This window comes from Gossypium raimondii, chromosome 9, assembly GCF_025698545.1.
Source record: "Gossypium raimondii isolate GPD5lz chromosome 9, ASM2569854v1, whole genome shotgun sequence".
Taxonomy (NCBI): Eukaryota; Viridiplantae; Streptophyta; class Magnoliopsida; order Malvales; family Malvaceae; genus Gossypium; species Gossypium raimondii.
The window spans coordinates 43,531,174-43,553,493 of NC_068573.1; the positions used below are offsets into that span (position 1 = coordinate 43,531,174).

Sequence of the window (22,320 nt, forward strand, 5' to 3'; positions counted from 1 at the left end):
TCCATCTGTGAATGCTCTCATGCTATTTGCAGTTAATCATGAAATCGAGCCCTGTACAAGGCTTAAGCTTCTTAATGGCACCACGAAACCCAGGGTGAGATAATTAAGAGGAACATTTTCTAAACATTAAGTAACACAAATTATAATGGTTTTATTTCATTCTTTCATGTTCTACATGACACTTTTTTTGATAAAATATAAGTTTTAAACTCACCCACACACTATACTACCACACAAGCAAACTTACGAATATGAAAAAGTGATAACTTTTTATTGTTTATTTGCAGCTAACATAGGAAAAATTACTAAAATAATATGGGGTTATTTTAGTCATTATCTTATAATTACCCATTTTTTTAATCAGTATTCGATAAAATCTTCTCTACCTTCTTCTTTCAAAATAAATGTCTTCAGTGAGTTCGCAGCTTAGGAATTCTTTTTTCTACTTTCAACACAAATGCATCGGGCCTTCAATTCTTTTGCCATTTGAATTGCCCATTTCAGTTGGCCTTTTATTTCCACTGATCTTTCAATTTTCAGTTGAAGGAAAGGGTCTAGTTGAAAACTGGACCTCCAGTGGAGTAATAATATTACCTTTTCAACCTTTATTTCAACTTTCCATTTTCATTGCTTATCTTTTGATTTTTTTTGTCATTTATATTTCTTAAATATATCTCAAATTAATTGTGTTTAAAATTTTCATGGGTGTTAATTCATTTAATTTTTTATTTAAAAATTTTAATAATAAATAAATTCATAAGTGATATAATTCGTTAATTTATTAAAATGTTTAAAAAATTTTAAAAATAAACATACATAAAATGATACATCTTTATATTAATGTCGTTAATGACATTAAATAACCAAAAAGACGATGCTTTTAGCTGATGAGGCCTCTAGGCCTGCCCACTTAATATGGATCAGTCTCCTCGTCAGCTAAAATTTTCATATTCTATTTTAGGACTAAATTAGCACACGTCTCCATTAAATTAATTCCTTTTACCGTAGAAAAACATATTATTTCAGTAATAAATTTTGAAATCATATTATTTTAATAAATTTCTCACTAACATAACAATTATTTTAAGCTTTTTGAAATTATTGTATGGGTTTTAATATTTGCTTATTAGGGGAAGTGTTGCCACAATTTAGGGGTAAGCTTCTAACAACTTGTCATAAGATATCCAAGGATAGAGGTTATATGCTTAACTGGATATTTTATCATTTTTTGAGCTACTTTCTGCCCTCTTACAACATGTTTAAAAAGAAAACAAAAAAAATTTACTCCAACTTTTCGATTGAGGTTTAATTGTCGGATATGAAGAAATTCTAGATATTATATGAAAAAATTGCTGGAGTGACTGATATGGTTCTGACATCATTCGGAGGTGTTGGGGAAATGATTACAGTAACGAAGTGCAATTAATTACAGCTACCATTCTCTCAAGTATTTTAAGGAACAAAATTGCTTTGAAGGAGGACAACCGAATCCGTTTGGAAGCAACAACTGGTTCAAGGCTAAGCCCCAAAGGGGAGGAACACTAATCAACATGAGAAATTAATGACTTTGGGTTATAATAATACTCCAATAATTATATTCCTATGGATATTGACAATTGAGCTTACTCCAATAATTATAATTAAAATGTTGTACCTAATTAAAAGTTAAAAGATTTGATTATTAGTCGAGAGAGTTGTCATTATTCAAAACTGATGAATTATATCTCTTAACTACTGAAACTTATGTTATCTATTATTAACAAAGTGTCATGATTATTCAAGTAGATATTATTGTTAAAACATGTGACTATCTATTTGAATAAATGTAATTATATGAAGAGACATGAGAGTTCTTATAAATATAACTCAACATTCACTTGAATGTGCACATAAAGATATATTGTTCTATAAAAGAATTACTATAGAAGTTCTTTGTAGAATTTGATATTCTTGTTTTACTCTATTTAGTGCTTAATGGATTATTTTCGTCAGTGCAAAACAGAGAAAACCATTGGACTTTATTTTATCGTTGAGGTTCATTTGCTTATAACTTTTTTGCATACCAATATATATGGTGGGAATGAATAGAACCTTAAAGAAAGTGATATGATTATACGCTTTAAAACATTATTTTTAACTCCACACATTAACCATTATGAAGTTATATATTTTCACAAATTGATGAGAAATTAAAGAATGTATGTTTATTCACCACTTATCCACATGGCACTAGAAGCATAGTAATACGAGGAAGGTTATCGACAATAAGGTCACATTGATTTTGTTTATATTTTATTTATAAGACATCTTTGTAGGAAGAAAAAGTATGCCATATTTAATGCTTTACACTTGTTGCATAAATTAGATTTTTATTTGTGACGTGGTTATTGAAGTATTACATGCAACATGCGTCAATTCTTGATAAAAATAAAGTGTGAGTTTATCTATAACATGTATTATATACATACATATATATAACAATTATGAAAGAAAGAAAGAAAATGAATGGAATGCAAATGCATGGTTGGAAAATGTACTATTAATGGATTCAAAGAATACTTTTATTTTATTTTGAGTGGTGATGCTATTCTTCAGATATTAGTTGAATAAATTTCTATCCAATTGAAGCATCATGACCATTTGAAAGAGTCTTCTTAAAATGAAAAGTTGTGGTTTCTGAAATAAAAAAGGTGCAAGTTAGAAAGTGATGTTTTTTTAAATAGTTACTTAGGCATCTATTTGTGCATTATAAAGAGTTTGGAGAGTTCAAATCTAGTTTATTCCATCCAAAATGTGAGTGAAATTTTTTACTACATAAGTATCATGATATTAATAATCAATGTTACTACATAAGTATCATGATATTAATAATCAATGTTGGGATGTTATCTATGTGACAAATACACTAAATTAAATTTTATCATTCGGATGAACATATAAAATGAATCATTTTGGTTAATTTAAATTAACCATAAACTAAATGGATTTTATATATGATTATACATTTTAATCCATATTAGAAAAGTTAATAAAATTATGATTATTTAACCATAGGAAAATGACTTTGACTAATAATGAAATGGTTAATTTTTCCAGTCAAGGTAATTTTCTAATGAAAATATGTAACATGATAATCATATATTTAAAACTAGGTGCTTGTTTATGATAGTGTACTTTTTTTTTATATATAAACTATTTGAATTGTCGTCACCTAACCATTACTTTTATATTATCTTTTAAAGAAATACAATCCTTTATCTTGTGGCCCATATCGCCATGAAACTTACACTTCTCGAATGAATAATTTTTAAAGCAACTTTGTTTAATTAGAAGTGGTGCTTTAAATCATAACAAGCCAAACTATTTTTGGGTGGATAAAGGGAGTGAGAGTGATCCCCCTAAGTTTACACGCAGATTGGGATGTGTCCTTTGATACTCCTAGTTAGACGATTTCCTTCAACTTGAGTGATCTTGCCTTTGGTGATATAACCCTAATATCTTGTATTTATTTTTGTATTAGACAGATTCATCTATTCTATCTTAGCATCTACGTTAAGGTTTATTTTTTCTAAGGACATACTTCATATGTTCTTGGTTAATGTTAGCTATAAAAGTATTAATAGCCTGCTAATATGCTAGACCTTCGATCTACAAGGTCACTGTGTTAAAACGCTTAATGTAATCTCATAAGAGCTTGCCATCTTTTTGTCTAACAACTGAAAGATTAGTAGGCATTTTTAACATTTTTTTATATGCGCAAAAGCCCTCCAAGAATTGGGCAACAACCTGATTTTCAGTGGTGCCAGAAAAGGCAGTTTTGAGGACTAAATTTTTAATTAATCAAAGGTTCCAAATGGTAAATAAACCATTTTCTAATATATGTTAGTGGGACATAATGGGAGAATCCACTTATATTAATTAATGGTGGATTAAGTTAATAAATTATATAGTTAATTTAAGTTTATTAAGGTTGTTGACACCATTTTTTGGATGAAAACGGGGTCGACTTGTGTTTTGAAAGAAATGAGAGTCGCCACCAATCCTTTTTAATGAGGTGTGATTGGATCACCTCGAAAAGTGGTTGTTTTTAATAAATGGTTTAATTTTATTAAAACAACAAGTTTGGTCCACGAAATTCAGAAAAACGGGTTCGGGAGTCGGTTACGCACGAGGAAGGATTAGCACCCTCGATACGCCCAAAATTGGTACCTAGTTGATTACTTAATGTCTTAATGTCAAAAACTGAGACCTTTGAAGAATTTTAAAAATACGATCCTTGTATTAAAACGTTGAGAAATTTTCAGGAAAAGAAGCATATTTCACGTTATTCGAGAAAGAGAATCATATCCAGTAAGTTAGAATATAATGTCTCAAATTCCCGATACGCGAATAAATGCCAAAATTTATTTATTTAAAAGATATTTTATTATCTCGGGTTTAGGAAATGGATCATGCCCAGTAAGTTAGGACACAATCTTTTCTTAATTCCCGAGATTATTTAAAAACTTAAGTTTGAAAAGATTCGTGTATTTAGATTTATTGTGAAAATCGAAACCCAGTGAGTTAGGGTACGATCTTCTCGAATCTAAATACGAAATGCCATTTTTTAAAACAAATTTAGTTATATCGAGTGAAATAAAAATACAAAGTCGTAGTAACATGTGAAAGCAAATTACGTTGTTATGTATGGCAAAACTACGATAAATACCAAAAATGATACGAGCAATAGCAACAATATAAAATAAATAAAAAGTCAAATCTATAACATACTAAAATAACCAAGTATATAAACGAATAAAGTTAAACATTCATTCAAAATAATAATGGAAATGAAATAAATAAATAAATAATAAAAACAAACAAAGAAAATATATAAAACTATAAAATATAAAACATATACATGAGTGTATATACATAAAATTATGAAAATATGAAAAATATATGCATGTACGTATTTTAAAATTATCATATAATATATATATATATATAGGTAAGTTAAAATTTTAAAGTATAAAATGTATGTATGTGTACGTAGGAATATGTATGTATATAAAACTATATGAAAATGTAAAACATACAAGTATGTGTATATATTTAGAAAAATATGTATATAGATACATAGATACAAATTATAAAATATAAAACAAATATAAAAATAAGTATATACATATATATATATATGATAAAATTTGAAATTTTAAAGATATAAATAAACAAATAACAACAATAATAATTAATGATAACAGTATAACATCAAATTTATTATTTAATAAGAAAACAAACAAAATACAAAAGGACTAAATTAAAACTTTAAACGAACTTGGGCTTAAATATGAAATAAACAAAAGGAATAATACAGACCAAAGTGAAACACGCTTAAAGCGTGAGGACTTGTGGGAAATATTTCCCGTCACCAAAGCGCTGCGTTCAACCATGGGCAAGAATTGGTCTAAGGACCAAATCGAATAGAAGCAAAATCCACAGGCCGAAATCTGAGAAAAAACAAAAGACCACATTGAAGCAAATTGCGAAAGCGGAGGGACCTATTGCATAAATAGCCCATTTCATGAAAACACGCGGATCCCCGGCGGGTCGGATCATGTGGTCATGGGGCTTAAAGGGGCGCTGCTTTTGCAATGGTTATTAAAACCCAAATTTTTTTTAAAAAAAATCATTTCTGTCACTGTTTTAAAAAACAAAAAAATAGAACCCTTCCTTTTTTTTTTAAAACCTTTCCCCTCCTCCGGCCATGGTCACCACCGGCGAACGGCCGCGCCGCCGCAGGCGGTGGTCGGATCTAGGCAAAGATCAGCCTTTTAGACCCCATTTTAGATCTAGATCAGAGGCCCTATTCTCTTGATCGAAAAAGCCAAGAAAGGAGGGATCTTTCACTTCCTTTTCGGTCCGATTCCAACACCGAAAGTCTCCAACGACGGCTTTCGAGACCGGTAAGTGCTTCCTTTCCCTTCTTTTTCCGTTTTGTTAAAAAAAGTAGAAAACAAACAACAAAATAAAATAAAATAAACAAAAATGCAAGAACAGAAAAGGTAGAAAACAGACACAAAAATAAATAAATAAATAAACAAAAATGCAAGAACAGAAAAAATTTGGAGTCAACCTTTTTTGTTTTTGTTTTTATTATTTGCTTCTGTATTGATCTCGTTTAAAAAAAAATCAAGGGGAAAATTCGGCCTTTTATAGCCGATTTCCTTCTATTTTTATGCTATTTTTGCTGTGTTTCTTTCTTTGCTTGCGTGTCGTTTCCTGTAGATGATTGACTGACGATGTGGGCGTGTGACAGCCATGGTGGTGGTGGCGAAGACCAAAGGTCTGCAGAAGGTGGCGCTTAGGGTTTCGAACTTGAAACCCTAAGTTGACTTTTAGTTTTCGGGCTTGGGCATTGGTTTGAAATTTGAAGGGTATTGGGCTGTTCGGGTTTGGGCTATTCGGGTTTTGCTAGTTGGGCTGGTAGATTAGTTTAATTATTTTGGGTTTGCCCGGGGCCTGTAATGTTATTTGGGTATTGGGCTAGTGTTTAGGTGGGTAGTTGGGTTTTGGGTCTGCTGGAAATGGGCTGGGTAAAATTGGTCTGTACAGCTGCCCCTCTTTGCTCGTTGTCGCGTAACGAGAACAGAGCAAAGACTAAGAAAGACCAAATTTACCCGGTCTCGTTGAGTCTTGATTTCTCTTAACGCCTTTCTTCAAGTAGCTTTGTTTCAGTCCACTATGTTTTGTTGCGTCGATCCACTCCACTACACTTCAGAAAGATACGATTTGTAGCTTCAATCTTCTTTGCAGCAACTTCAGGGGGATGAAGTTTATGGTTTTAGTCTGCTCCACCGTAACATCAATGAGATAATACTTGTATCTTTGGTCTACTCCACTGTGACTTCATGGAGATAAGACCTGATGCGATCTACTCCACTGTAACTTCAGAGAGATGAGATCCCTTATTTTAATCCGCCCCACTGTAAACTCAGGGAGATAGGATAGTGTCTTCGATCTACTCCGCTGTAATCTCAGGGAGACAAGATCTGAAATTCTTCGGTCTACTCCACTGTAACCTCAGGGAGATAAGACCTGATGCGATCTACTCCACTGTAACTTCAGAGAGATGAGATCCTTTATTTTAATCCGCTCCGCTGTAAACTCAGGGAGATAGGATAGTGTCTTCGATCTACTCCGCTGTAATCTTAGGGAGATAAGATCTCTGGCTTCAACCAGCTCCACTGTAATCGATGAAGGTAAGGTTTTGTTTTTCAATCTTCACTGATCTGTTCTCTGGGAACATGCCCTGTGTAATGCCTAATTATGCCTAATGATTAGGATGGCATGATCAAAATGAATCAAATGCTCCTAACTAGACACGTGTAAATGGTGTTTGTAAGAATGCAGGATTTTATTATTATTTTTTGAGAGTGATCCCACTTAGGTTGTCATTACTTGAAATTTATTAAGGCTTTGTAACTGACGCGCTACAACGCCTCCTCACTTGACTGGCTTTTCTGAAGAAACATTTAGCCAAGTTGCCCCCCACTGTAAACCTCAAAGTTAAATCCATTGGGGCGCATCACTGCATCCCAAGGGTAGAAATATGTGGCTTTTCCTCAATCTTCTCCTGCTGTAATTTAGGGATACAGGATCTGAATCTCCTTGGTCTTCTACACCATTCTCAAGGTATCGCACCAAATGTTTATGCATGATTGTGGAATTCTCTTCCAAAAACCTTCTTAACACTCGGTGATCGTTGCTCTTTTGTTCATTGAAGCTTTGTCACCAATACGACATTTTGTCGTTTTGTGCAGTCCATGTTTGGGCAAAAAAAATCCAAAGAAAAAGTCTAAATTTAGACTCTTCTTTCTCAAATTTCCAACTCTTGAATTTGGTGTTCTAAACAATTGTCCTGTTTCAGGTTCCTATATTATTTAGAAATTTTCCAGAGTAATGTGCAAAACTTCTTTCCTGAAAGTTTTATTAGTTCGTTAATCATTATTCCAATGCAACATGTTTGTAAAAAGATCATAACAATGGATAAGAATAAAGCTAGTTCTGATCATAACTCAAATAAAACATCAAAGATGGCGAAAGAAAGGTAACAAAGAAGTGGATTGAGAATGTGCGTTTTCACAAAAAGAAAGGAAGAAAGAAGAAAGAAAGAAAATAAAAGAATGTATTTTCAAGAATACACATAAGAACTAGGTGCCCCAGTTATCGCAGCTTGAGTTTCTATGTACAAACTTTCCGAAGACCCTTCTGAGTTTGACATGTGTTCAGGAGATCTGCAATACTCTGTCAATGTTCCAAGACGTTGCATATCCTTTCTTATTGGTTCAAGTAAAGCAAGATCATCATATGCCCCCGATCAAAATTTGATCCGCTCAAATCACCTGATGTTCCAATCCTGCCCAATACTTGAGTCGCCTTTTCTGGGTTTTCGACTCAAGCCCCCTTTGGTCTCAAAGTGCCCTTTACGGGTTTTCACCTTGGCCTCTCCAAAGTTTTTTTTTTTAGGAAGCAAAGCGCCCTTCACGGGTTTTCACTTTGGTTCCCCTTTCTTTCAAGTGAAGTATTTCTTGACGGAGTCTGCGTTTACAGGATTTGGTAAACTTTTGCCATTCATCTCGCATAGGATCAAAGCTCCACCAGAAAAGGCCTTCTTTACAACATAAGGGCCTTCCCAATTTGGCATCCATTTTCCTCTAAAATCTTTTTGCATAGGAAGAATCTTTTCTAGTACCAAGTCCCCTTCACGAAATTCTCGGGGGCGAACCTTTTTATTATAGGCTCGCATCATTCGTTTCTGGTACATTTGCCCATGGTGAATAGCTCTTAGCCTCTTTTCCTCTATTAGGTTCAACTGATCGTACCGAGATTGGATCCATTAGGCTTTATCCAACTGTAGCTCAGATAACACCCGTAGAGAAGGGATTTCAACTTCAATGGGTAATACTGCCTCCATTCCATAAACCAGAGAAAAAGACGTTGCCCAGTAGAAGTTCTAACAGATGTTCGATAGGCAAGGAGAGCAAATGATAATTTCTCATGCCAATCCTTGTAGGTTTCAGTCATTTTCCCCACAATCCTTTTAATGTTTTTATTGGCCGCCTCCACTGGACCATTCATTTTTAGACGATACGGCGATGAGTTATGATGCTTAATTTTAAATTGGCTACAAACCTCAGCTATTGTGCTATTATTCAAGTTCATCGCATTATCGGATATGATCCTCTCAGGCATTCCATATCGACAAATGATCTCCTTCTTCAAGAATTTGCTGACTACTGCTTTCGTGACATTTGCATATGAAGCAGCTTCCACCCACTTGGTAAAGTAATCAATTACTACGAAGATGAAACGATGCCCATTAGAAGCCTTTGGTGATATTGGCCCAATAACATCCATACCCCACATGGAAAACGGCCAAGGAGAGGTCATGACGTGAAGAGGTGAATGAGGCGCGTGTATTTTGTCTCCGTAAATTTGGCATTTGTGGCACTTCCTGGCATGATCAATACAATCTCCTTCCATGGTGGGCCAATAGTACCCAAATCTCATGATCTGTCTGGCCATCGTGAAACCACTGGCGTGCGTTCCACAAATACCCTCATGGACTTCTTCCAAAATTTTCTTGGCTTCCACAGCATCCACACATCTTAACAGTACTAGATCCTTCCTTCTTTTATATAACACTTCTCCATCTAAGACATATTCAATGGCTATCTTTCTCAGAGTTCTCTTGTCATTCTCTGTCGCTTGATCAGGGTATTCCCGATTCTTCACATATTGTAGGATACTCTGATACCAAGGACAATCATCTTTTCCCTCCTCCTCAATATTGCAGCAATTAGCCGGGGTCTCAGAGATACTCATCTGAACAGGCCTCATTGCCTCAAGTCTATTCACCTGAATCATCGAAGCTAGAGTAGCTAATACATCAGCCATTTGGTTTTCCTCCCGTGGGAGGTAATAGAAGGTGATATCGTCAAACTCTTCAGCCAATTCGAGAACTAGTTTTCTATAACCGATTAGCTTAGGATCTCTAGTCTCCCACTCCCCTTTGAGTTGGTATATCACCAACGCTGAATCCCCGTATACTCTCAGCACTTTGATGTTCCGTTCAATGGCTGCACGAATGCCCATAATACATGCTTCATATTCTGCCATATTATTTGTACAATCGAAGTCCAACTTGCTAGCAACAGGATAATGATCTCCACTTGGGGATACCAAAACTGCCCCAACTCCATTACCCGTAGCATTTGAAGCTCCATCAAAATTTAACTTCCATACGTGATCCATTTGAGGATTTTCTTCAGTATTCGCCACATACATCAAGTCCTCGTTTGGAAAATCGAAATTCAAAGATTCATAGTCCTCCAAGGCTCTACTACCTAGGAAATCGGCTATTGCACTTCCCTTTATGGCCTTCTGACTGACATATACTATATCAAATTCTGAGAGCAAGATCTGCCATCTAGCCATTCTCCCGTTCAAAGCAGTCGATTCCATCATATACTTTAAAGGATCTAACTTTGAAATCAGCCAAGTCGTGTGATACAACATATACTGCCTCAGTCTTCGGGTTGCCCAGATTAGAGCACAACACAACTTCTCAATTAATGAGTACCTCATTTCGCAATCGGTAAATTTCTTACTGAGATAGTATATTGCCCTTTCTTTCTTTCCCGTCTCATCATGTTGGCCCAATACGCATCCCATGGAATTCTCCAACACTGTTAGATACAATATCAATGGCCTATCTGGACTTGGAGGTGATAAGACTGGAGTATTAGCCAAGTACTGCTTTACCTTATCGAAAGCCCTCTGACACTCTTCATCCCATTCACCCGGATTATGTTTCTTTAAGAGCCGGAATACTGGATCACATTTCTCTGTCAGTTGTGAGATGAACCGAGCAATGTAATTCAGCCTCCCTAGGAAACCTCGCACCTCCTTCTGAGTGCGCGGGGGAGGTAAATCTCGTATTGCCTTTACTTTGTCTGGGTCAACCTCGATCCCCTTTTTGCTAACTATGAAGCCTAATAACTTCCCTGATCTGGCTCCAAACGTGCATTTGGCCGGGTTAAGCTTGAGCTGAAATTTCTTTAATCTCAAAAATAACCTTTTCATGACCTGAACATGCTCTTCTTCCGTTCTAGACTTTGCGATCATATCGTCAACATAGACTTCGATCTCCTTGTGCATCATGTCGTGAAACAAAGTCACCATAGCTCTTTGATATGTTGCTCCCGCATTCTTCAATCCGAAGGGCATTACCTTGTAACAGAATGTTCTCCATAAGGTAATGAATGTGGTTTTCCTCATGTCTCCAGGATGTATCTTTATTTGATTGTATCCAGAGAAACCATCCATGAAAGAAAACAATGAATAGCCCGCCGTGTTATCTACCAAAGTATCAATGTGGGGCAGTGGAAAGTTGTCCTTTGGACTAGCCTTGTTCAAATCCCTATAATCCACACACATTCGTACCTTTCCATCTTTTTTGGGAACAGGGACGATGTTGGCTACCCAATCCGAATACTTGACCTCTTGTAAGAATCCAGCGTCGAATTGTCTTTTGACTTCTTCTCTTATTTTCAACACAATGTCAGGTCTCATTCTCCTGAGCTTCTGTTGAACGGGTTTACAATCCTCCTTTATGGGCAGACGATGCACCACAATGTTAGTACTTAGCCCAGGCATATCTTGGTACGACCACGCGAAAACATCTTTGAACTCTCGGAGCAAATTAATGAGGTCTTGCCTTGTCTTTGCGGTGATTTCAGTTCCAATTTTCACCTCCTTTCCATCCTCTAGGCTCACTATTTCTAATGATTCCCTATGAGGTAGGATATGCTTATCCTCTTGTTCCACCATTCTTAACAAGTCCGGAGATGCATCATAATCTTCGTCATTTTCAAAGTCGTGGGATCCCTCTAAACACACTTCTTGCTCAAAAATAGGCTCCGCGTTTGAGGCAGCGTCACTCATGTCATTGATATCTGAAGACCTATGAGGGCATATCAAAGAATATACCAAGAATATATAAATTTATGAATATGTTTGTGCAAAAGAGTTACAAATGAAAGAATTATTTGTAAGACAATCAATCAAATGGAAAATATAAAAGGAAAAAAGTGACTGATCGAGATGAACGTAGACACGTATTTCATTAAAATAATGATATTTAGGCCCAATGCCTATTTCACAAAAGATTTCATATCGTTTCTAGGCCAACAAACAACAGGAATGTTTTGAGCATTACTCTGAATAAGCCCTAAAGACTACAGGGATTTCTTCAGCAGTCCAATTGTTTAGCTCGCTTCCAGGCTCATAAGGGCAGATCTCCAACAAGGCCCTCCTTTCCGTTGCTTCTATGGCGTTGGTATAAACATTTTCCAACATTCCTCCCATGCCGCTACCGGACACTCCACATTCAGAATGAATAAATCCTCCCGACACAAAAGATGTAGATATGTGGGGAAAGGTTAAAGGCTCACACTTAGCTTCATGTCCATTCAAACGCGCCCTTCTTTTCTCTTGTCTCTTCTCTACTTCTTTCTTCTTCTGCTTCATGTCTGGCTTGTATCCTAAACCAAATCTATCAAACTTTTCCTTCGGCATTGGTGCCTCAATCCTTCCCTGAAGATATTTTTCTAATCCTTTCCCGGGTGAGGCTCCTCTTCCTACCATCAATCGCAATCCCATCTCAGTGGTCCTGGATATTTTCGATATTGGAATTCTATTTCCCTCCGCAATAAACATCGCGTTCACAAATTCTAACGACCGAAAAGAACATTCTAGTGCCTCATCGTTGATGTCCACATAAGGTGCATCGCTAGTCCTCATTGCGATAATATCCTCCTCTGTATCTATTGTTACCAACCGATCCTCCGATACCAACTTCACCTTCTGATGTAATGATGAAGGTACTGCCCCTACTGAGTGTATCCATGGTCTCCCCAATAGACAGTTGTAGGAAGGTTTAATATCCATTAACAAGAAATCCACCTCATAAGTGACTGGGCCAATCCTTAATGGTACCTCAATTCTCCCCATAACCTCCTTTTTTGTTCCATCAAATGCCCTTACTATGCTCTGGCATGCTTTCATGTGCGAACTGTCTATTGGTATTCGACTAAGAGTGGACAAAGGCAATACATTCAGTGCAGATCCATTATCAACCAAGGCCCCCGGGAGTGTGTACCCTTTGCATCGGACAGTAACATGCAGGGCTTTAGTAGAACCTCTTCCTCCGGATGGTATTTCATCATCATTGAAGAAGATAAAATTGTCAGCACCAATATTGTTGATCAACCGATCCAGCTTGTTTACCGAAATATCGTCAGCCACATATGTTTCGTTTAGCACATTTAAAAGTGCATTCCGATGTACTTCTGAGTTTAGGAGTAAAGCTAATACAGAAATGCGGGCTGGCTGTTTGTGCAGTTGCTCCACAACACTGTATTCACTGTGTTTCAGAAACTTCAAAAACTCCTTTGCCTCCTCTTCTTTTATTGGTTCATTTACCAATGGCTCAACTTCTACTGCTTTCCCTTTCCTCTGTTCTTTCTTCCAATTCTCTTCCCTGGACGACTCTGCTTGAGCGTCATGTCTTTTTCCATTGCGCGTGTAAGAACCTATTTCCTGATTTCTTTCTGCTTCTTTTCCCAAAATGGTCACATTACACCCGTAATTCCACGGCACCATTTTGTTATCCCTATAAGAGAAATTTGATGGTTTCTGGATTACAATTTTTGGTGTTACCTGAGCCCTAACCTCATTACCCTTAGGGCGTGAGATAATGACCACAGGATGATTTATTTTTGGAGCTTTTGTTCCCAACTCTGTCGCGCATATGCTCCTCATTTCTTTCGCATCTTCATAAAACCTCATCTCCTTGTTATCCATCATGCTTTGAACCAAAGCCTTGAATCCTTCACATTCTTGGATTTCATGCCCTGTTTTATGGTGAAATTCACAATAATTTCCCATCTCATGCCCTTCCTCAGAATCTGAAATAACCAACCCTCTTTTTGTCATTTCTTTCTAGACCCGTTTCAATGGAATTTTTACTTCAGCAATGTCAGTCTTGACTTCTTCTCCCGTACCTTCGCTAACCATATTCACCCCCTTATCTGCGTGATTAGGTAACGGATTCTTTGCGTTAGGTGAGTCGTCAAGTTTGACAACACCTAATTTGATAAGTCCTTCTACTACCTTCTTGAAAGCAGTACAATTTTCTATCGAGTGCCCAGAAATTACCGCATGATAATCACATTGCGCGTTCGTATCATACCATTTTGGATACGGGGGTTGTAGAGGACTCAAGTAACAAGGAGCAACAACATGTGCATCGAATAAAGTCTGATACAACTCCTTGTATGACATCGGGATTGGCGTGAATTGGGGCTTTTCAGTAGTTTGCCTAGCTCCCGACTCTTGTCTTGATGATCCCTGTTGATTAGCAACCACTTTCTTTGGTTGATTCACGGTAATTGACCTACCATAAGCATTCACATTATTCACTTCATTTTCTCTTTTCCTCGGGGGTGCCCTCCTATTATTTTCTCCTCCATCTATTTTTCCACTTTTAATGGCATGCTCAATCATTTCACCATTCATGATTATATCCGAAAAATTTTTTGAAGCGCTTCCCAACATGTGAGTGATGAACGGGGCTTTCAAAGTATTAATAAAAAGCATCGTCATCTCTTTTTCCAAAAGCGGTGGTTGCACCTGAACCGCCACCTCTCGCCACCTCTGCGCAGATTGTCTGAAGCTTTCGTTCGATTTCTTCTCTAAATTTTGCAGAGTTATCCTGTCAGGCATCATTTCTGAGACATGATTGTATTGTCTCAGGAAAGCCTGTGCTAAATCCCTCCAAGTAGCAATTTTAGCTCGGCTCAGCTGATTGTACCACTTTGACGCCGCTCCCGTAAGACTTTCCTGAAAGCAATGTATTAATAATTGATCATTATTAATATACCCCGTCATTCTTCTACAAAACATAGTAATATGGGATCCTGGGCAACTAGTCCCGTTGTATTTCTCGAATTCCGGCATCTTAAATTTGTAAGGGAGCACCAAGTCCGGAACCAAGCTCAGATCTTTTGCATCTATTCCATGATAGCTTTCGATGCTTTCTATTGCCCTAAACTTCTCTTCTATCCATTTCCATTTCTCCTCAAATTGTTTTGGAAATTCCTCCTTCGCCTTGTCCTTTTCAACCATCTCATCAAGATCTGGGACAACAATATTATTCGGGCTATCACCGGGATTAGAGCCCGCTCCGGGTTGAAAATTCATTGGGATTGAAGCATCGCCTTGGAACTGCTGGGGCCTAACCGACACAGAGGGTCTCCGCGGATGCAGCTCAGTCTGTACTTGCGCATGCGGAGGCGTGAAACCTGGAGGATAAAGTGGTTCACCATTGTTTTCTTCTTCACTAACAATCACAGGACCTTTACCCTTATCTACTCCCTTCAATAATTGCGTCATCTTAGCCACTAGATCATTTTGGGACTCCTCCATCTTTTGCACCATGTCACGCTGAATCTTTTCTATTTGCTCTTTCATTTGCGCCTGCAACTGGTCTTGCATTTCTTTTTGAAGTCGCTCTAGCTTCTCCAACCTTTGGTCCATAATTTTTACCTTAGCTCGGGTGCCGTAACTTTGTTGGTTTTCCAGGTTAACTGAAATGATTTTATTCGATTAGGTTTTTTTTAATGGTCATTAATGCATATGATGTGATGCAATGCATGAAAAGAATGCAAAGAAAAAGAGGCACTGATTCTAATTCAACTTCATTAGAAAACTTTACTAGATAAAGAGTTTCTTTACATAAAATAGACTACATATATGGCTTTGCCCTTACACTCAAAGCCTTAACCTTTCTAAGAAGCCAAGCTAATTCTCGGCCCTTGTCCGACTCTGACTCATACTTCAAACGTAATAGATCAGCCTGAACCGCTAGAGTTTGCAGATGATCAGCTACTTCGCGCACTTGAACCACCGCCTCTCCCATAATATAATCTCTTTCTCTAATCTGCTCTTGAGACCGACGAAATTGTCTTTGCCACTGCTCATTATTTTCTTCCAGAAGCTCTATCCGGATTTCACTATTTTGCAATGCATTCTCTAGCCCTCCTATTTTTCCTTTTAATTCTTCAATTTTGTCTAAGCTCGCCCTTAATTTAACCGTAGCATTACGATTACGGTACTGGTGAAGCGATCTTTCTAGTTCAGTTATCCGGACCTTCAACTCCGTCTTCTCATCTTGGCAAACTAGTAGACTCTTTCTCAAGGCGACTTCTCGAGCCCGAGTATCCTGAAATTTCTTTTCCCATTGATTAGCTTTCGTCTTTTCCTCCTGAATTTCTTGTCGCCATTGTTCTGGCGTTTTACCCAAGCCAGCAGCTCTTACCGACCTACGCAACTTCTTGTAATCTGTCTTCAGGCTGTCCAAATCTTCTTCTGCTTTGTTCTTTCCTTTTTTCAATTTATCGGCCTCTAATCTTTGAATGTCCACATCCAGTCCTAACTGCATTTTCTCTTCCTCTAGTTGTTCTATTTTCTTCCCCAATTCTAAACTCCTTTTTTCAAATTCTTGTTTGATGATTTCTATCTCAGAAGGTAAAACTTATAAGTGTTCCTTTAAAGATCGAGCAGTTTCTGGATTTGACGCCGGGATGTTGTCATTGATCCTTTGATCACGCCACTGACTATACTCGGGGGTAATTGTCGGACCCACGGCTAAGATCTTCGTTCGACGAGTCTGGTTCCAGGCATTAGATATTTCTCGAACCTTCTTCTTGTAATTGTCCTCCCTATAGGAAAAATCACAATAGGCCAACCCCTGCGTTGCTGGTATGAATTGTCGTGATCTATACTGTCTTGATACGAGTAGAGGAGCATATCCGATAGCTCCCCATATCCCGAGCAATGAACCGGTCAAAATCTCCACATCGGTACAATATCTCATCAGAATTAACCAAGGAGCCCTCCATTCAATATCTTCATCCTGGAGATTCTGGAGTATCTCTATCCATTTTTCTTCTGAAATATCATCCCGTCTTGGCGTGGCCACCAATTCTCCTAGAGGGGAGTAGCTATCAGAGAATACCCGATAAGAGACCTTTTCGACTTTCCAGAAGTGGATATGGAACCATGCCAATAAGAGCTGCGCGCATCCAATAAACCTTCCCTCCCCTGCTTTTCGACACGCATTCAAGGATCTAAAAGTTTCAGCGAGTATTGCCGGAACCGGTGTAACCCCTTTACTAAGCCGATCAAACAAATCAGATACAGCCTCGTCTATGTGTCCTAAAGCTTTGGGGAAAACCACTAGTCCATAGATACCTAAAGCGAAGACATCGACCCTTTTCTTTAAGTCAGGATGTACAAGCACCAAATCTCGCAAACTTTTCCAAGGAACACATTTATCGTCGCCTTACGTTGGATCCGGCGACCCCCACCTTTCGCTCATCCCAGTGATGTTCATTAATTTCTTTAACAACGGAGGGACACAAGCAGCTCTGGAATAAGCCTTGTCGACTTGAATCTTTGGGCACCGAAGCAAGGTCGTATACTCCTCCACAGTAGGCGTCAAATCTACTTTCCCAAAAGTGAAACAACTGTAGGCAGGATTCCAGAACTGAGCAAGGGCTCGGAATAAATACTTGTCCACTTTGACACTAAGCAGATAAGGTAGGTCACCGTAGTTACAATAGAACAGCTGCTTGGCCTCGACATCCCATTGATCCCAGACTTCTTTCATTTCTTGAAGGTCATTCTGGATTACACTGATACGGGTGAAATCCCACAATTCTGACACGCACCCTTCGGTAAGACTATCGCCTTTCTCTCGTTGTGTCGTTTCAGCCCATATTCGCACAGCCGCATTATCCTCTACTTTATCAAAAAACCCCTTTTCCATGATAAGCTTTCTACCAAGAAACTGAACGTAAATCGACACCTTTTTTAGAATGAAGATGCCATGCAATCACAAACAAAGTAAATTAGCATTAAACACAGAATAAGATTTAAAATAAGCGACAATAAATACAACATTCATTTAGGTAAGCACTAAAATTTGGAGTAGCTCTACCTAGGTCAGTTCTTATGGTTCACTACATGTGGTTTGGTTCTAAAGTAGGGTACCTGAACCAGCAGATTCCTCGATCCTCACCCATTATAGGCTCATACGGACCGAGTTCGATTCAGGGGGATACATTTCCCTATGGCCATGCGGAGATGAAAATCTCACGAAGACATAGGTACGGATATATCCCGAAAGCGATTCACTATCCCATGCGGAGGTGAAAACCTCACGAAGGCGTAGCTTCTCACTCCCACTTAAAAAGGTGTGACCAACGGTCATGCAATGCAATGCGGAAAGATACCAAAATTTAAACAAATAGAGCAATTATAAACCCCAATGATGATGATTATGATAAAGACAGATAAAATGCGATGAAAGGATCGTAATTTTAAACCGAATTTTCAATTTTTGACAAAAGACAAAAAGTAATCACCACGTGGCTTGGCCCTCTTATCAATTTTCCCCAGTGGAGTCGCCAAGCTGTTGACACCATTTTTTGGATGAAAAAGGGGTCGACTTGTGTTTTGAAAGAAATGGGAGTCTCCACCAATCCTTTTTAATGAGGTGTGATTGGATCACCTCGAAAAGTGGTTGTTTTTAATAAATGGTTTAATTTTATTAAAACAACAAGTTTGGTCCACGAAATTCAGAAAAACGGGTTCGGGAGTCGGTTACGCACGAGGAAGAATTAGCACCCTCGATACGCCCAAAATTGGTACCTAGTTGATTACTTAATGTCTTAATGTCGAAAACTGAGACCTTTGAAGAATTTTAAAAATACGATCCTTGTATTAAAACGTTGAGAAATTTTCAGGAAAAGAAGCATATTTCACGTTATTCGAGAAAGAGAATCATATCCAGTAAGTTAGAATATAATGTCTCAAATTCCCGATACGCGAATAAATGCCAAAATTTATTTATTTAAAAGATATTTTATTATCTCAGGTTTAGGAAATGGATCATGCCCAGTAAGTTAGGACACAATCTTTTCTTAATTCCCGAGATCATTTAAAAACTTAAGTTTGAAAAGATTCGTATTTAGATTTATTGTGAAAATCGAAACCCAGTGAGTTAGGGTACGATCTTCTCGAATCTAAATACGAAATGCCATTTTTTAAAACAAATTTAGTTATATCGAGTGAAATAAAAACACAAAGTCGTAGTAACATGTGAAAGCAAATTACGTTGTTATGTATGGCAAAACTACGATAAATACCAAAATGATACGAGCAATAGCAACAATATAAAATAAATAAAAAGTCAAATCTATAACATACTAAAATAACCAAGTATATAAGCGAATAAAGTTAAACATTCATTCAAAATAATAATGGAAATGAAATAAATAAGTAAATAATAAAACAAACAAAGAAAATATATAAAACTATAAAATATAAAACATATACATGAGTGTGTATACATAAAATTATGAAAATATGAAAAATATATGCATGTACGTATTTTAAAATTATCATATAATATATATATATATAGGTAAGTTAAAATTTTAAAGTATAAAATGTATGTATGTGTACGTAGGAATATGTATGTATATAAAACTATATGAAAATGTAAAACATACAAGTATGTGTATATATTTAGAAAAATATGTATATAGATACATAGATACAAATTATAAAATATAAACCAAATACAAAAATAAGTATATACATATATATATATATGATAAAATTTGAAGATTTAAAGATATAAATAAACAAATAACAGCAATAATAATTAATGATAACAATATAACATCAAATTTATTATTTAATAAGAAAACAAACAAAATACAAAAGGACTAAATTAAAACTTTAAACGAACTTGGGCTTAAATATGAAATAAACAAAAGGAATAATACAGACCAAAGTGAAACACGCTTAAAGCGTGAGGACTTGTGGGAAATATTTCCCGTCACAAACGCTGCGTTCAACCATGGGCAACAATTGGTCTAAGGACCAAATCGAATAAGCAAAATCCACAGGCGAAATCGAGAAAAACAAAAGACCACATTGAAGCAAATTGCAGCGGAGGGACCTATTGCATAAATAGCCCATTTCATGAAAACACGCGGATCCCCCAGGCGGGTCGGATCATGTGGTCATGGGGCTTAAGCGGCGCCTGCTTTTGCAATGGTTATTAAAACCCAAATTTTTTAAAAAATCATTTACATCCTTGTTTTAAAAACAAAAAATAGAACCCTTCCTTTTTTTTAAAACCTTTCCCTCCTCCGCCATGGTCACCACCGTGAGCAGTAGCATGCGCCAGAAGTGATGGTCGGATCTAGCAAAGATCAGCCTTTTAGACCCCATTTTAGATCTAGATCAGAGGCCCTATTCTCTTGATCGAAAAAGCCAAGAAAGGAGGATCTTTCACTTCCTTTTCGGTCCGATTCCAACACCGAAAGTCTCCGTGACGGCGGCCGAGACCGGTAAGTGCTTCCTTTCCTTCTTTTTCCGTTTTGTTAAAAAAAGTAGAAAACAAACAACAAAATAAAATAAAATAAACAAAAATGCAAGAACAGAAAAGGTAGAAAACAGACACAAAAATAAATAAATAAATAAATAAACAAAAATGCAAGAACAGAAAAAATTTGGAGTCAACCTTTTTTGTTTTTGTTTTTATTATTTGCTTCTGTATTGATCTCGTTTAAAAAAAATACAAGGGGAAAATCCAGCCTTTTATAGCCGATTTCCTTCTATTTTTTATGCTATTTTTGCTGTGTTTCTTTGCTGCTTGCGTGTATGTTTCCTGTAGATGATTGACGGACGACAGGGGCGGTGACAGACGCGCGGTGGTGGCGGCAGAAGACCAAAGGTCTGCAGCAGGCGGCGCTTAGGGTTTTAGACACTGAAACCCTAAGTTGACTTTGGTTTTCGGGCTTGGGCATTGGTTTAAATTTGAAGGGTATTGGGTGTTGGGTTTAGGCTATTCGGGTTTTGCTAGTTAATTTGGTAGATTAGTTTAATTATTTTGGGTTTGCGGGGCCTGTAATGTTATTTGGGTATTGGGCTAGTGTTTAGGTGGGTAGTTGGGTTTTGGGTCTGCTGGAAATGGGCTGGGTAAAATTGGTCTGTACAAAGGTGATTAAGGCATTAATCTTAGTATTTAAGCTTATTATAGTGGATGTTTACTCATCTTCATCATCTTTTTTAATTGCAAAAAGCTTGAAAAACTTAAGGAAAACCATTTTTAAAGCTGTAGCATTCGGTATTCAATTGGTAAGCTTTTCCAAGTCCTTTTCTTGTAATTTTACATTTTTGAGGTCATTGGAGCTTAATCTAGCTAGCTCATGTACCAATTTGTAAAACTTTTAAAGTTTTTGAAAGTTGCCATTGTTGATTATGAAGAAGAACTAGATTGTAAAGTTTAATTGTTAGTTTTGTACATAAGAACTAAAATGTATAAATGGTGAAATTTCAGTGAAATTTCAGTAATCTAAGCTTAGATTATGGAAAAGGACTAGATTGTAAAGTTTAATTGTTAGTTTTGTGCTTAAGGACTAAAATGTATAAATGATGAAATTGAGGTGAAATTTTAGTAATAATAGACAGTAAAGGGTCTATAATGTTTGTAACTGAAATCAATTTAAAAATCAAGGCTCAAAATTTAAAGATATAGTTATTTCGATTTTAGGGACTAAATTAAATAAAATACAAAATTTTAGGGGTATCAAAAACAAAATTGTATAGGTTCATATATATCACGACATAACATGAAAATGTTTAGTATTGATGAATTGTCTAAAATAATTGTATAAATTGATAATTGGATCAAATATGAGATTATCAGGGAAAAGCCAAAATTATCGATTAGTCCCTAAAGATCCAACTTGTTTGTTGTTTTGACTAGGTAAGTTCATACGGTATTTATAACTTAGATTATATGCATTTGAATTATATATATGTATGCTTGATTGTAAACTAATTTGGTTGTGAATTGGTACAAAAGGTGAGAAATGAACTAAATTGAAAGTGATGATTATATGTGTAATAGATGTCTGTGTGAACTTAGTAAATGTTAGGATACGATTAGCATGTCAATAGGGTTTTGTGCGCACTAGTACGAGATCGATTACAGATGATTACTGAGGTCTAACATTTGTTGTGGATACTCAAATACATGTGAAATAGGTTTAGCTTAGACGAGTAACCTGATGTCATTTTAAAGGTTTAGCTTGGACATGTAACTTGACATGTATATATATTTAGCTTGGA

General features: G+C 36.6%; 2 protein-coding genes across 2 annotated transcripts; both read right to left on the reverse strand.

Annotated features, from left to right (window-relative positions):
* Positions 1 to 8,557: 8,557 nt before the first annotated feature.
* LOC105797732 (uncharacterized) lies at positions 8,558 to 15,533 on the reverse strand. Its single transcript, XM_052621281.1, is given in 4 exon segments — positions 8,558 to 8,985; positions 8,988 to 12,010; positions 12,266 to 14,015; positions 14,112 to 15,533. Coding segments are annotated over 4 exon segments (6,591 nt in total). The 5' UTR covers positions 15,502 to 15,533.
* Positions 15,534 to 16,642: 1,109 nt separating this feature from the next.
* On the reverse strand, positions 16,643 to 17,938 carry LOC128032611 (uncharacterized). The gene is made up of 2 exons (XM_052621282.1): positions 17,478 to 17,938; positions 16,643 to 17,381 (listed from the first exon to the last, which is right to left on the reverse strand). The coding sequence occupies exons 1-2, from the start codon at positions 17,936 to 17,938 to the stop codon at positions 16,643 to 16,645; spliced, it is 1,200 nt and encodes a 399-aa protein (XP_052477242.1).
* Positions 17,939 to 22,320: the final 4,382 nt, after the last annotated feature.